At 57.8% G+C, this 14,375-nt stretch overlaps 1 protein-coding gene across 1 annotated transcript; it reads left to right on the top strand.

Annotated features, from left to right (window-relative positions):
- Positions 1-3,737: 3,737 nt before the first annotated feature.
- On the top strand, positions 3,738-12,013 carry HEYL (hes related family bHLH transcription factor with YRPW motif like). Its single transcript, XM_080567042.1, has 5 exons — positions 3,738-4,160; positions 7,009-7,075; positions 7,482-7,565; positions 7,985-8,066; positions 9,555-12,013. The coding sequence occupies exons 1-5, from the start codon at positions 4,081-4,083 to the stop codon at positions 10,220-10,222; spliced, it is 981 nt and encodes a 326-aa protein (XP_080423168.1). The 5' UTR covers positions 3,738-4,080; the 3' UTR covers positions 10,223-12,013.
- Positions 12,014-14,375: the final 2,362 nt, after the last annotated feature.

Genomic DNA, 14,375 nt, shown 5'->3' on the forward strand with positions numbered 1-14,375 from the left:
ACACCTTTAATAACCCTTTTTAACACTTCTTCCTATCTTTCTCCAGCCTGTACTTTCTCCAAAGTCTCAGTCATTAGCCAACTTAATTCCATACCTTTCTCCCTCATCCCATTTTCCTTCTCTCCTCCTTCTTCCACTCCGGATATTCCTACCTGAAGTGGCCAGCCTGCCCACACTTAATACATCCCATCAAAGCCTGCCCCTGCTAAGATTCAGGCCACAACACGGGTAGCTTTCCTTGCCTGCCATTCCTTCATCTCTCTTCCCCTCTTTTCCATCCTGGCCCTGACTCCCCCTGAAGATTTTCTTCCTCTTTCTCCAACCCTCTGCCTGACTACCTGCTACACTGTCAATACCATTAGTTTCACTCTCTGCTTTTCCTTCTCATCTCCCCTCTTGACACACACGTTCAGGGCCTCCCACAGGAGGGCCCCCCAGTGACTGTTCACTACATCCCCCCCACCTTCTGGAGCATTTTCTGTGCATCTTGCCAGGCTTCAATCACAAAATGAACTTTCAAGAGCCCTTGGGATACCGGGTCCTCAGGATTCATCCCCAAGTACTTTCTCATTCTGACCCCAAGTCTCTCATATGATTTCTGTGTTGCACACTATTATTCTTCCAGCCAGGATCGGCAAGTGGTTATTTCTGCCCTGCCGGTATTACCCCTGGTCCTGGAGGATGAGTTCTTTCCCATTTTTGTATTGCAGCTCTCCTCCTGATCATTCCCATTTCTTTCCCTGTAAACAACATATTTATATACATAATTCCCCCTCCCCAAGAGTATAAGTTAGGTCCTAGGAAACTCCTAACCTCTCTGCTGGTAAGGAGGGGGGGAAGTTCACTTAAGAGGATACACAGTTAGTGTTAGTGCTGTTAGTATCAGGGAAGGCAAAATTTTCAGTACCTCTTCTACCTTGTTCTAATTCTTTTACCAGTTTGGGGTACCTCCTGTTCCCAGAGCTAATGTTATCTATAGTTCCCGTCTCTTCTTTCGGAGGAACTGCTACAGCAGCCGCTGCTGCTGCAGCAACTTGGGGGTTATAAGGAGGAGGTAAGTTATCCAGAAGGTCCCATTTATCACTTGTCTCTTCCTTTTTCTTTCCCTCTTTATTCTGATTTTTGCTCAAAACCAAATTTATTCCTTGTATCCAACAAGCTGCATACTCCGATTCTTCTTCCGAAAATGGAAATTTGTTATTAACATAAAAATTTAAGGCCTGACATACCCAATCTTTGTCAGACCCGTATTTTGGCCAAAATACTGCAGCTCCTTTAATTGGTTCTTTCGTCCAGACTGATACACAATATTTAACCATTTTCTCCCTATCTTTTTCCTTAGTTTTGGGGTTATTCTTCCAATTTCTCAACATCCTTCCTAAAGGACAGTCGGGAGGCACTCCCCCAGGGATATCTCCCTGTCCCTTGGAACTCATATTTCCCATTTTTCCTATCCTGGAAAATGGGGGTGTACTGCCAAGCACTTCCCCGTGCAAGGGCTACCGCACACCTATAAGTTACCAAATTTCCCTGGTGTACTCCGAGCACTACCCCATGCAAGGATTACCGCACACCAAATTTCCCTGGTGTACTGCCAAGCACTACCCCGTGCAAGGCTTACCGCACACCAAATTTCCCTGGTGTACTCCGAGCACTAGCCCGTGCAAGGATTACCGCACACCAAAATTCCCTGGTGTACTCCAAGCACTACCCCGTGCAAGGATTACCGCACACCAAATTTCCCTGGTGTACTCCAAGCACTACCCCGTGCAAGGATTACCGCACACCAAATTTCCCTGGTGTACTGCCAAGCACTACCCCGTGCAAGGCTTACCGCACACCAAAATTCCCTGGTGTACTCCGAGCACTACCCCGTGCAAGGATTACCGCACACCAAATTTCCCTGGTGTACTCCAAGCACTACCCCGTGCAAGGATTACCGCACACCAAATTTCCCTGGTGTACTCCAAGCACTACCCCGTGCAAGGATTACCGCACACCAAATTTCCCTGGTGTACTCCAAGCACTACCCCGTGCAAGGATTACCGCACACCAAATTTCCCTGGTGTACTCCAAGCACTACCCCGTGCAAGGATTACCGCACACCAAATTTCCCGAGACTCTTCCTTTCTCTCCCTTATCTCACGCTTCGTCCGTCTCCGGCCGCGCCCCTCGCGGAGCTACGGAACCGCGGATCAGGACTCCACACTCGCTTCGTACAAAAGTACGTCTCAATCACACATCACACATCACACAGAGTCTCACCCGACCCCCGAGGCAATACTTAATATTTCTTACCTTGGTCTGTGAGTTACCGGATCAATTCTTAAAACCCTGAGTGCCTACCTTCTTCCTTTTCCCCACTACTTCACGGATCCTGCCTCTTTAATCAGTCTCGGGCCCTCTGTCAGCTCTCCGCAGAACCGCCACCGTCGATGCACAGGACCGCTGAAATCAGCGGGGCATGCCTTCCTGCTGCTGCGGCGGTGGGGCTCCCCGGTAGGTGACTGGATCCCGGACGAGCCCCCAAATTGTGAGAAACACTCCGTAGCCAATAACTTAGGCTCAGGCGAGGATCTCAGTGAAGTAGTAATTTATTCGCGATTGCAATGGCGGGCGCCCCACAAGCAGGAGAGCGCACCTACTAGTTCCAAAAACACAGTTTATATACTTTTTGATGACAGGACCCTCCCCTGTTTCCCCACTGGAGTGGGTAATCCAGGTTCACAATCTACCTGATGCTTCACAGACAATGCCTGGCCTTCAGTTGCCGGCCTGTTTTTGAGATGGTAATGTTTTCTCCCCTTATCTGGCTTGACTTAACATAGTGATTTTCACCTGATTGCTCTAAGGAGTCTGGTTGTCTGCATTTTAGGAGGACACCTGCTGAGCTTTCTTATCACTGTAAGCATATCTCAATACCACATTCCTTCCTTCTATACAATGTAACACTGCAAAAACAACATTTCTATTCCCACAGGTGCCTTTGGGGATTTTAGCTGCGCAGGGTCTGAAAAGCGGCCTCCTCCTACCTCCTCCCCGCAGGCTCAGGGAAAGCGGGATGCTCTCTAGGTGCTGGGCTGCGGGTCAAAGTTTCCCACACTGTGGAACGAGACAGAAACCATCCTAGCATCATAAAACCTAAAGCTGGGCTTTGGTCGGTTTGTCTTACAGGGTAGGTCTCGGATGCCCTGGCAGCGCCACGAGCACTTGAAGATGCTCCAAGGCTGCGGGAGCGTGGCAGGGGGCCGAGCTCCCGGCAGGACCTCGCCGGGGACCACCACGGAGCAGCGCCGGGGCGCCCGGCTCGTCCCGACGCCTCCGAGCGCGGTGCCACCGCTGCCCTCCCGGGCCTCGGCCGCTGCCCGTGATTAATCCCAGGCGAGGGCCCTTGGAGCGGCGTCCTCAAACAGCTCCGCGCTCCCAGCGAGCTGGTTTCCATCTGAATCATAAGGCTCCCGGAGCGGCTGCGCCGCGCAGAGCCGGGCAGACATGTGTGTGCGTGTGGGGCTGGATGTTGATTTTTCCCTGAAACAACTCCGGGCTTTATCAGTCCCATCTCTTTCCCACGGTTTTCTGTTGCCAGTGAGGTCACTGGTCCCTTTAAACTGGGGCTGAGGCCAACGTGCGGCGGGTGGAAGGGGGGCCGTGGGGAGGGGGGCGGCGGGCAGAGGGGGCCGCGGGGCGGTTCACACAGCCCGGGCCTTTTACAGGAAGGCTCCGGAGGGCGAGCGGCGAGCGGGGGGGGGCGGGGGGGCCTGGGAACCTGGGAGCGCCGGCGCGGCCGCGTAATCCGTCACTCCTGGGAGATGTCTCATTAACCCATTAACCAGGAGGCTGGGGACGTGCCGGCAGCAGAGCGAGGCAGAGCCGGGGGTGTGAGAGGCAGAGCGCAGGGGAGGAGCCGCCCCGAGCCCGGCACGCACCGGGGGAGCCGCTCGGCGCAGCCCGCACCGGGACGGCGCTGCCACGCGGGCTCCGGGACACGCGTGGGGCCGCCGGGCAGAGCAGAGCCGGGCCGGGCAGAGCCGAGCCGAGCCCCCGCCGCCACCCCCAGCCCCTCGGGGCCGCCGGGCCAGGATGAAGCGGCTGTGCGAGGAGAGCTCCTCGGACACGGAGTCGGACGGCACCATCGACGTGGGCAAGGAGGAGGAGTACAGGTGGGGGCTGCCCCGGGGGGCGCCGGGGCCCGGCCGGGGGGACCGGGGGGCATCGAGCCGCCGGGGCCGGGGCTCGGGCTCGGGCTCGGCCGGGGGGCGCCCGCAGAGACGCCGCTGCCGCCCGGCGGGGGGAGCCCCCGGCTGGGCCGGGCCCCCAGCGCCGCACGGGGACCCGAGGGCGCCCGGGGGACGTGGAGGCAGCGGGGGCGGCTTCGCGCTGGGAGCCCTTCCCCGGCTGGTGCCGTCCTAACGCGCCGGCTGCGGCTCGGGGCCGCTGGACGGGGCCGGGGGGGTGCCCGGTTCCTGGCGCCCCTTCGCCGGGGGTGCCCGGTTCCCCTCGCCCCTTGAGCGGGGCTCCCCGCGGGCACCGGCCCCGCCGCCCCCCGAGCTGCCGCCCTCTGTCCCTGGCCGGGACGAAGGAAGGGCTCGGTCACTTGTCCCCGTCCAAAATTCAGCTGCTTCTGAACTCTTGTTTCAGTAGCCAAGTGCCCCCCGCCGCGTCCAGCAAGGCTCCGGATAAATTAATTCCCCTCTGCTGCCCGCTGTCCCTGGCAGAGGAGTCGCCCTGCCCGGTGCCAAGCCCAGGTTCTCAAGGGACCGAACTCACTCGTACCGATTCGATCCCAGGCAGAGTCGGGCGCGCCTGACACCCGTACCCGGCGCGAGTTCACTGACCCCTCGCACAGTTTCTGAGTGCATCAATATTTAACCTGCCTTCCTGGTGCACATGCAATACATCCCATCGCTCCTCATCGCTGCGGCACCCTGAGTCTGTAGTACCCCGATGGGCAAAACAGAGGAATTGTTGTAATGTTTTATTTCAGTGAGCAGTAACAGTGAATTTTTGATCTCTCTCTGTTGCTGCTCATCTGTTCATCTTCTCAAGTCAGCCTTAGAAGCAGGCAGCGCTGCAATGTGGTGGTATTTGTATACGTTTGCATTGTGGCTCATGTCACGCAAACGCATGGCAGAAAGAACCACTCCTGCCCTGCTGGGTCTGCGCGCAGAGCGATGCAGCCCTGCGTGGGACGCGAGGATCAGGCAAAATGAAACATTTCCAGGTGGGGAGGGAGGTCTGGCGATTAGGGCCGAGGGAGGGAGTCGGCGTCTGGATGGGGTTCCCAGCTCCATCTCCGATCGCTTGTGTGGTTTGGGCAAACCAGTTCCCCGTAAAACGGGGATGAGTCACTGCGGGTGTGAGCCATGGTTCACTGTGCGTGCAGCGAGTTTAGGCTCCGGGGTCACTGCAGAAGTGCAAGATACTGCTTGGGTTGTGTGTGTTTTTTTTTCTTTTCTTTTTTTTTTCAAATAAGCAGTCAAAAGAACAGTGCTGTAAATTACAAAACCAAACAAGGAGCAAGGCAGAAGTTTTAACCATCAGAGAACTTAGTTACAGTATCTTCTCTGGTTCACATCTGTCAGTCAAACATATTTTAAAAATATATTTCGCAGTAAGTGAGGTCTGCTAATTCCACATCTGGAACTGCAGTTCACAATGAGTAACACGTTCGGACAGCTCTGCAAAGAGGGTTTCAAAATTCACTGCTGCGGACTCCTTGAGTGCACGCTCTGCATTCCTGCGCTGCCGGGTGAATTCAGTACCCCCTGCACGTGTCGCAGCGTCTGTGCAGGGCCCGTTCCCACCTCATACGTGCTCATCGTGTGTGCCTTTATGTGCACGGGCAGCGCATGTTGGTGCTTGCGAAGCCAGCCAGCACCTCTGCCCAGAGAAAGCCCACCCAGCAGACGTTGGAACGGGGAGATGCACGGAGATGAGCGGAGCAGGGTGCAGAGCGTGTTGCTTGGTCTGATGGTGCAAAACCACTTCTGAAAGCACCTCGCTTGGGCCCAACAAAATGTATTTTTAATAGGCTGAGTTCGGTCTAGTTCTTGGCTTGCTGTGCAAGCAGCACTGTCTCTGCAGAAACATCCTTAGCAGACTGCGGTTAAAATGCTTCACAAACCGAAAGCTACTCGGACTTGGCGGGGTGAACCCGAGCGTCCCTTCCCAGCCCTGTACGTCGGGTCGGGGCTGTGGGCTGTTGCCTGGCTGTCCCTTAGCGTCCCTGCATGGGGCTCTCTTGGTGACCCTTGGTGGCTTCAGCCTCACTGGCACCCAGCAGGCGCAGGACGGTTTGTGGGGCCCTTTGCAGCCTGCCCCTGAGCCAGAGCCAGTCCCCGTGGCCACGGGCCAGGTCTCTGTCCCGTCACCTCCTGCTGGCTTCCCCCCGCTGCCGCCAGGATCCTTTCCCTCTGGCTCGGGGCGTCCGTGCCGTCGGGACGCCGCAGCCCACCCCAGGACCGGCGCGGTGTAAACCGGCTCCCCGGGAAGCCCTCAGAAACCACATCAGCGCCGCCGCGAGCCTTGCCCCGAGCAGCCCCCAGCTGCCGCCTGGGTGGGAGCTCAGGTGCCTGCTCGCGCTATCGCGGCTCCGAGACGCGTAGCCCTGCAGACAGGGCAGGCTCAGACACGAGGCCGGGAGGTTTGCGCGTGGAGACAAGAGGCCGTGACTCCGGGGCTGGGATCGCTGCTTTTCCAGCCTCTCAGAGACACCGGCATGGGCTGAGGTTGAAGGAGCTGTGTGCCTGGTAGCAGATGGGCAGTCTGGTGCAGAAATCGGTCCCGGGCTGGGGGGAGACTCCCAGGGGGGAGAGTGGGATTCGAACTGTGCTTGGCTCCCTGTCCTTAATTCCTGAGCTCTGTGTTGTGGGTAAAAATGAGATGGGAACCACAGAAAACATTATTCCGGGGGGAAAACTGCAGATGGCAAAAGTGTGTAAAGCATATGTGCAACCAAGGTTTCTCTCCAGCTAGCGCAAGGAACTCTTCCCTCTTCTTCCTTTGCAGCCATGTGTCCAGGTCCGTGTCTCCCACTACGACGTCTCAGATACAGGCCAGGAAGAAGCGCAGAGGGGTGAGTCCCGTTTACCAGGGCCGGGGTGGCTGCACTGCGCCTCCCCGCTGCAGGCTCGGCTCGGTGCGCGGCGCTGCTGGCACGTCCTCGTGTCCTCGTCCTCGCCCTGGGGACGTGGCGAGGCTGCAGAGCTCTGCGCCGGCCCCTGCGGGACGCTCCCCCTCAGCTTTGAGGCCAGACCTCCACAGGGAACCCGCAGGCGCTGAGGAAGGAGGGAGGTTTCACCCGGTGCTACTGCACCAGCCAGCCAAGGCTTTGCCCGGCTTTTCCACCCGGCACATTTACTTATGTGGCCCTCCTCAAGGTGCCTCCCTCAACCCGCTGTAGCTCCTAGCGCGCGCTTAGACCTGTGCGATGTGCCCTGAGTGACCGTGGTTTCCTCTCCCTGCTCGGAAATCTCCCGCAGATCATCGAGAAGCGGCGCCGCGACCGCATCAACAGCAGCCTGTCGGAGCTGCGGCGCCTGGTGCCCACCGCCTTCGAGAAGCAGGTGTGTGCCGAGCCGGGCGAGGGCAGGGCCCTCGGAGCACTGCTGTGTTTCCCTTGTCATCCTCCCTTCAGGGAGTGAGCAGGTGGTGGAACTGGGTGGTAGAGCAGTATTAACAAATGCACTAATGATATTCAGGAGCTCTAGGGAGGATAAATTCAATCCGGGCAGCGTTTCACAGCTATGAAGAGGCACAGAAATGGGGATTTTCGATTTGCATTGGGCGATCATGGGAAGGCACTCCATTTTCTCCTCACTTGATTAAAAAACCTGAGCCACTGCCCAGATCTGGGCGTCTGAGCGCTCCGGGGCTTCAGGAAGGTGCTGAGGAGGAGGACGCTGGGCAAAACCCAGCTTGTGAGAGGCATGGAGCCCTGACCACAAAATGAAGAACTGCTCGTTTCTTTTTCCCCAACACACAGGGCTCTTCCAAGCTGGAGAAGGCAGAAATTCTACAAATGACAGTAGATCACTTAAAAATGCTTCATGCCACTGGAGGAACGGGTAAGAACTGCTCCTACAAGTGTGTAGGGGAGGTGAAGGTGACATCCCGGAAAATTCCCCAACAGCAAGGAATGTCTTGGTGCTGCTGTGTCTTGCTGGCACCAGCCAGCACCAGAACAAATGCAGCCTTGCCTCCTTCCCGAGGGAGATATTTTTCCCGGGGGGCAGATGAACGCTTCCCGCCCTGCTGTTTTTCTTGTCTGGAAGATGCGGGTCAGCATCCCACAGGCACGCTTTGGCAGAGCGGATGGCGCACCCCACAGACCCCCGGGGACGGTGCTGCTGCCGTTGTTGCTCACCCCACTAAGAGCTGCCTGGACAGAGACACGTTTAAGTCCTCCCCAGAAACAGAGCCTGCTTCCAAAAAAACTGTATTAAAGTCTGTGCCTCCTCCTTGGGATACATTTCCTGCAGGGGCTGAATTCTGCATGGGGACTCTGCAAATAAACAAGGCTTTTTTTCCTTTCTGTCCCTTTCGGTTCTTTTTTTTTTTTTTTTTTTTGTCTCTTGGTTGTTACAAGAAGAGAGAGGGAGCCTGTGCAAAATTCAACAAAGGTCTCATTTGTACCGAGACCTCTGTACAGCCCCTCTGTCCTGTTCCAGTTAACAGGATGGAGATCACAGCTCCAGTAAAGAAGCCTCTGGCTTGCTTACCACCCACTTTTGGCTTGCCGGAGACATTGCTGGCATCCAGGCTTTGGTTCAGAGCAGTAACTTGGTCTGGAACATTTGTTTAGATATTCAGTTTGACTGCACTGCAACAAAGGGCCGTATTGTCCCGAGAGACCCCGTCAAGCAAAGTGGTCCAGCGCTTTGCCGTGCTGTGACATTCTCTGCTTTATTGCTTACTGCCTCATGAAGCTACAAGTAGGGAGCAGAAGCCTAAAAATCAGCTGTTGTTTGCATTTTATCTTTTTTAATTTTTTTTATTTTCGTGGCTTGGAGCTTTATCTCGGTAGTCCTGGTTCTGTCGCAGTCCTGTGTCCTGCAGCTGGACATCAGTTTAAATGAAGCGTAAAGAACTGAGTCCAAGACTGGGACCCAGGCAGAGGAAAGTGGTGCTGAGTTGTGCGCGAGGAGGCACGCGTCTGCTGCTCTGTCAGGCCTGGGGGGGCCCTCTGAAAGAGGCACCCAGCGCACATCCAGCCTGCGGGCATGTTTCCAGCAGCAATAACTGATAGAGCCCAAAAGAAAAAAATTCTTCCTTCCTGAGCATGGCTAATGAAACCTCTTACTCATCTCACGTGCTGGAGTAAGAGGCTTCATGACCCTGGCAGTTTTACCCCGACGAGATAACTGCGGATGCTGTTCTCACGCATGCAAACGTCCAGTCCTTTCGGACACCCACTTGGCTATCTGCTTCAGTAATATCACCCGGCAGCAAAGTGCCTCAAGTGAAATACACAGTGCATTAGAGAGGGTAGTGAAACCAAGGCACATTCCTGCACGCTGCTTGGACTTACTGTCACCCGTGTCCTCTCCCTGCAGGCTTCTTAGACGCTCGAGCTCTGGCTGTCGATTACAGGAGCATCGGCTTCCGCGAGTGCCTCACTGAAGTTGTCAGGTACCTGGGCATCCTGGAGGGACAAAACACCGCCGATCCCATCCGGCTGCGACTCCTCTCCCACCTGAATAATTACGTGGCTGAAATGGAGCCGTCGCCGGTGGCCACCTCCCTGCTGCCCATCCAGACGTGGCCCTGGTCCTTCCTCCACGGCGCCGCCGGCCCCGTGCAGGTCCCCCGGCGGGAGGCCGCTCCCGCTCCGCTTGTAGTGACTGCGTCCTCCCTGGCTTACCCGAGCCCTGCCGTCAGGCCGGCTCCCCTTCGCCGCGTCCCCGGCGACATGCTGCCGTCCCGCCGGAGCTTCCTGGCCGGCAGGATGGCCTCTTCCAGCCGCAGGGCCCGCGGCGCTGGCTCCTCCGCAGCCGTAGCGGCCGTGCCCAGGATGCCGTCGCCGACGGGCATGCTGAGAGAGGGCTCGTCCAAGGGCAGCCAGATCGCCACCTTCCTCTTCTCACCAGCCTCCGCCGGCGTCCCCGTTCCGCCGGCTTACGCAGCGCCTGGGGCCTTGGGCGCCGCCGTGCAGGGACCCGGGATCAGGGTGGGGACATCCAGGATCTGCCGCTCCTGGGCGACGGAGATTGGGGCTTTCTGATCTCCCTGCTTTGGAGACGGGAATTCTTCAGCACTCACTGCCTGCAGGCCTGAGAACAAACCCAGCTGACAAGGCATCTCCTGCTTTGCAGAAGCCAAGGACCCATAAAGAAAATTCTCTTTACTCTCCCCTGCCTCCCTCCTCGCACCGCCTTCCTCGCCACCGCTCGTCCTCTCACTCACAGCGCCCACAAACGTAAATCCCATCTGCTCCCACGCACTTGTCTGCACGTGGCTGTGCTCCCGGCTGCGATGGAGGGGGCACCGCAGACCGTGGCCAGATCCCTTCTCCTGCAAACCCCTCTGTGGAGCCGGGCACTGCCCTCCTTTGGAAAAGAGCCAGCCTCGAAGCACAGCCTTGCTTCCTCCGGGACTGGGAGCTCCCACGGAGCCCTGCTCGTGCCACTACCCCACGACGTGTCCCCGGCCACAGCACCTGGTTTTGGTGTGGGGGGACAGGCGCTGCTGGCACCCCACGGGGCTGGCTGAGCTCCCCGTTTCCTCGCTGCCCTCCCAGCTGCTCCTGCTCGCGTGCCCTTGGTGTAGGGCAGGGGCCAGGCAGCGCTGGTTCCCAGGGCCTGGCCGAATGCTGCCAGCATGGGGCTCCAGGATCCCTCACTCCGCACCCAGGTGCGAAGAGGTGAGGTGCAGGGTTTCAAAGGGACGCCTGCGATCCAGGGGAAGGCTCTGACGCCAAAGTGAGAAGAAAAGCACTTCCCTCTGCCACTCTCCCCGCCGGAGCTGCCTTGCCTCCATCCCCTGCTGAGCATGAGACTGCAGCGGGGGGAGCGGGTCGACCCTGCCTGCCTTTGAAGTGCCTCCCCCCCGTTTTCTCTTAGCCCTACATCCTTGCCCTCTCCTCCCACAATGTCTGTTTTCTTTCTTCAGCACTGTGTTTTGGTCTTGCATTGCGCATCCCTTTCCCCGGGCCAGGACCAAAACCTGGGGATGCTGCGGCGCAGACCTCGGCAAGCCCTGGGTCTGCACTTGTCTGGCTCCCGAGAGCTTTGTTCCGCCTTGTCTCATGCCCCAAGACATCTGATGCAGCAAATGCTGCGGCTCCTCGGGCTGTCCTCCCATCCCCTCTCCTTCGGGCAGGAAGGAACAGAGACGTGAAGCTCTCGAGCTGCCCTGCTCCTGTGCCGCCTCCCTGGTCCCGATGGTGGTTGGGGGGTCCCTCCATGCTTGTCCTCCTTGTCCGACCTGAGCGGCCCCGTGCCCTGGCTCCGTGCCTTCGCTCGCCGGGACAGACATGCAAAACAGTGCCCACCCCGAGGAGTCTCACCCGCCTCTGCAGCGCTGTGACAAGAAAAGAGAAAAGCCTGGGGAGGTCAGCGCAAAGAGGTACAAAAGGAGGGAGAAGCGCTCTCTCGAACGGCAGAGACTCCCTGTGCCTCAGGTCGAAGGCGCAGCCGGTCAGACCGCGCGGGCGAGCTGGTGGTTACGTTCCTGCAGATCGTATCTGCCGTGTGCATGTCGATGTGTGTACCCGCTATTGTTGTGAAAGTCAGTCCCTCCCAGGTGTTTTGATGAATGTCATCGCACTTAACACACAGAAATGCCTCCGCTACTTCTCCTCACCTCGTCCCAAAGTGCCAGCGCGGCCAGGAACAAGCATTCCCCTTCAGCAGAGCCGGTGGAGGTCCCGCGGGCCCCGGCTGTTCCTGCGGCTGGCCGGCGTGCTAGAGCTCACAGCAAGTAGCCCGGCCTCGCTCCACACTGTGCAGAGCTGTTAGATTCACACGCTGCGGCACCCAGCAAAGGTGTCAAATAAAAGTCTTTCAAACCCGTATCCTCGTTGTGAAATGTGTTGGTGTGCAGCTGTCCTGCCAAGCGGGCCTGCCTGGATGAGCGCTAGCTTGCAGCAGGTAAGCTTTTGCTCCCCTAGAAGGCTGAAAAAGGGCAAGATTTAGCTTTACAGTAACAGCCCCACTGGTTGTTTTATAGCTGCCACTCACTGTGACTGGTCCCATGACTTTTTACATTGCAAACCACTACACGAGTTGAAATCAGCGGGGTACTCGGCAGCGCTTGCCCTGAGATTGGCAATAACCTGTGGCCTGGGAGCAGATCAGTTCATTTAGCTCCCAGCATCCATAAAAATGCCGGGGAACCAGACGGGTCCAGCAGAGCCTTGCAGCCAGACTCCGAGGGCTGGCCTCTGTCTCCTGACCCTTTGCAGGCAGGACCAGAATAATCCCCGCTGCTTCTGGCTGTTGGGAAACGCTTTGGACAAAGCCACAGCTGAGAGCTCGCCTCTGTTCTGAGGAAAGGCCCAGTAAACGATCCTGGTCGAGAACGATGCTGGGAGAATTTTCTGGGGAATGGTGGGAATTCAACTTCCTTTCCCATAACTCCTTCTCGCTCCAAAATGCCTTTCAAAACCGCCCATAAATCCCTGCCTTAAGTGCTGCGCTGGGAATTGCTGGAAGGGAGCAACTGCAGCTGCGATGGAGTAACGCAGCATCCGTCTGCAAGCGGACAGAGGCTTCCCGAGCAATAATGGGGCTATTGACACCGGCTGCCCCGACCCGGCTGGAGGCGGCGGCGGGAGCTCGGGGCTCTGGTGTGGCCTCAGCCGGAGAGGAACCAAATTGCCCTCTGTGGGAGGCAGGCATACAAACCAGCCCCGCGGGCTGCAGTGGTAAAACAAAACAGAGACAGTGAGAAAACCACTTCCTGATCTCTGCTGATCAAACGGGAGCCGGAGCCGGTGGGAGGGCATCGGTTCAGGCCCGTGGGGTTTTCTCCCCACAGCGACGTGGTGATTACAGCAGCAGCCCGGGACCGCATCTTCGCTTTTTTTCCCAGGGTTTTCCTTAGCCTGAACGTCTCCTGTAACACAGCCGGGCAACTTTTGATCTACCCTGTAGGGGAAATCCCCGAACTCTCCGAGCGCTCTCTCCATCCTCATTCTTCAGGCAAAAACCACGGTGAGGAGGCCTATGGGAACGCGTGGGCTGCGCTCGGCGCTCGGCACCGGGGCTCGGCACCGGGGCTGCGGGTGCTGAGCGCCCCTCGCCGCTCCCGGGGCTGGGGCTGGGGCTGGGGCCGGGGCTCGGCGGCAGGTGCCTCCTCGTGGGCTGCTCCCGGGGCTGCCCTGCCCGGGCACGGGCCCCGCTCTCGTTCTGCCCCGGGGGAAAGGCGCTCCCCGCCCGGCGCGGCTGCGTTTTTCGGCTTGCGGAGCGGTCCCGGCCTGCCCTCTGCTGGTAATTTCCCGAAGCTGGGAGAAATCCCAAGCCAGGGGCAGCGACTGGTTCAAAACTCGCCATCCTTGGTGGGGAAAAAAAAAAAAAAAAAAAAAAAAAAAGATGTCTTTTAATGTCTTTTGTGATGACCACCGGTGACCGAGGCACCGCTCAGCCACGCGGCCGCAGGGTGGGATCACGCCAGTGTGGTCGATGGGAGCAGGCTGGAGGGATGAAGACTTTTAACAGTTGTAACTTTTGCTCCAGGACCTGCTGGAGGCCTTGAGAGGGCGAACCGGGGGGATCTCCAGCATCCCTGGCATGCACCGAGGCGTCCCCGAGGTGGTTTGGGGCAGCGCCCGAGGGAAGGACCTGAGAAGGGCCGAGGAGCACGCAGGGCAGCGGCTGTCCGCACCGAGCCCCGCGAGGGGTCACGAACGTCAATAACCACAGCTCTGCCAAACACAGCTCCCAGCACAGCCACAGCGGCTGCTTCCAGCCAAAGGGAGCATTTCTGTGGAATCGTTCTTTGAGCTCTGTCGAGTTTTGACTTAATGTGTCAAGGCAGGAGCCGCGGGACGCCCGGCTCAGCCCGTGGCCTCCCAGCCCAGGAGCTGCAGCGCCACTGCGGCCTCCCAGCACCAGCAGCTGTCGGGAGGAAGATGATGAGCTCAGGAGGAAGAAATAACCTGGGCTGAAAATATTGCAAAATGGGGATTATTTCTGCTGCTTTGCTGTTGTTACCTTTTATTGTACTACTCTCAATTATTCCACTGTAATGAAGGGATAGGTATCATAGCCCATTTCTATGATAAAATCGTATCCCGCTTTTAAAGCAAATTAAAGGCAACGTGACGTAGAACTGAAGTCACAGCAGATCAGCTACCAGGCTCTGCAAACTGCCTTAGTCCCCCTTCTTAACAGCATGGTGCTGGTGCCCGAAGGTCACCGATGAATCACTGGGTC

This window comes from Anser brachyrhynchus (genome assembly GCF_964034855.1).
Source record: "Anser brachyrhynchus genome assembly, chromosome: 24".
NCBI lineage: Eukaryota > Metazoa > Chordata > Aves > Anseriformes > Anatidae > Anser > Anser brachyrhynchus.

Excerpts from the sequence above, each read along its gene's own strand:
- HEYL (XM_080567042.1), top strand. The coding sequence starts at position 4,081 with ATGAAGCGGCTGTGCGAGGAGAGCTCCTCGGACACGGAGTCGGACGGC. Across the intron at positions 4,161-7,008 it reads GGCAAGGAGGAGGAGTACAG|CCATGTGTCCAGGTCCGTGT; the intron begins GTGGGGGCTGCC and ends CTTCCTTTGCAG. Across the intron at positions 7,076-7,481 it reads CCAGGAAGAAGCGCAGAGGG|ATCATCGAGAAGCGGCGCCG; the intron begins GTGAGTCCCGTT and ends AATCTCCCGCAG.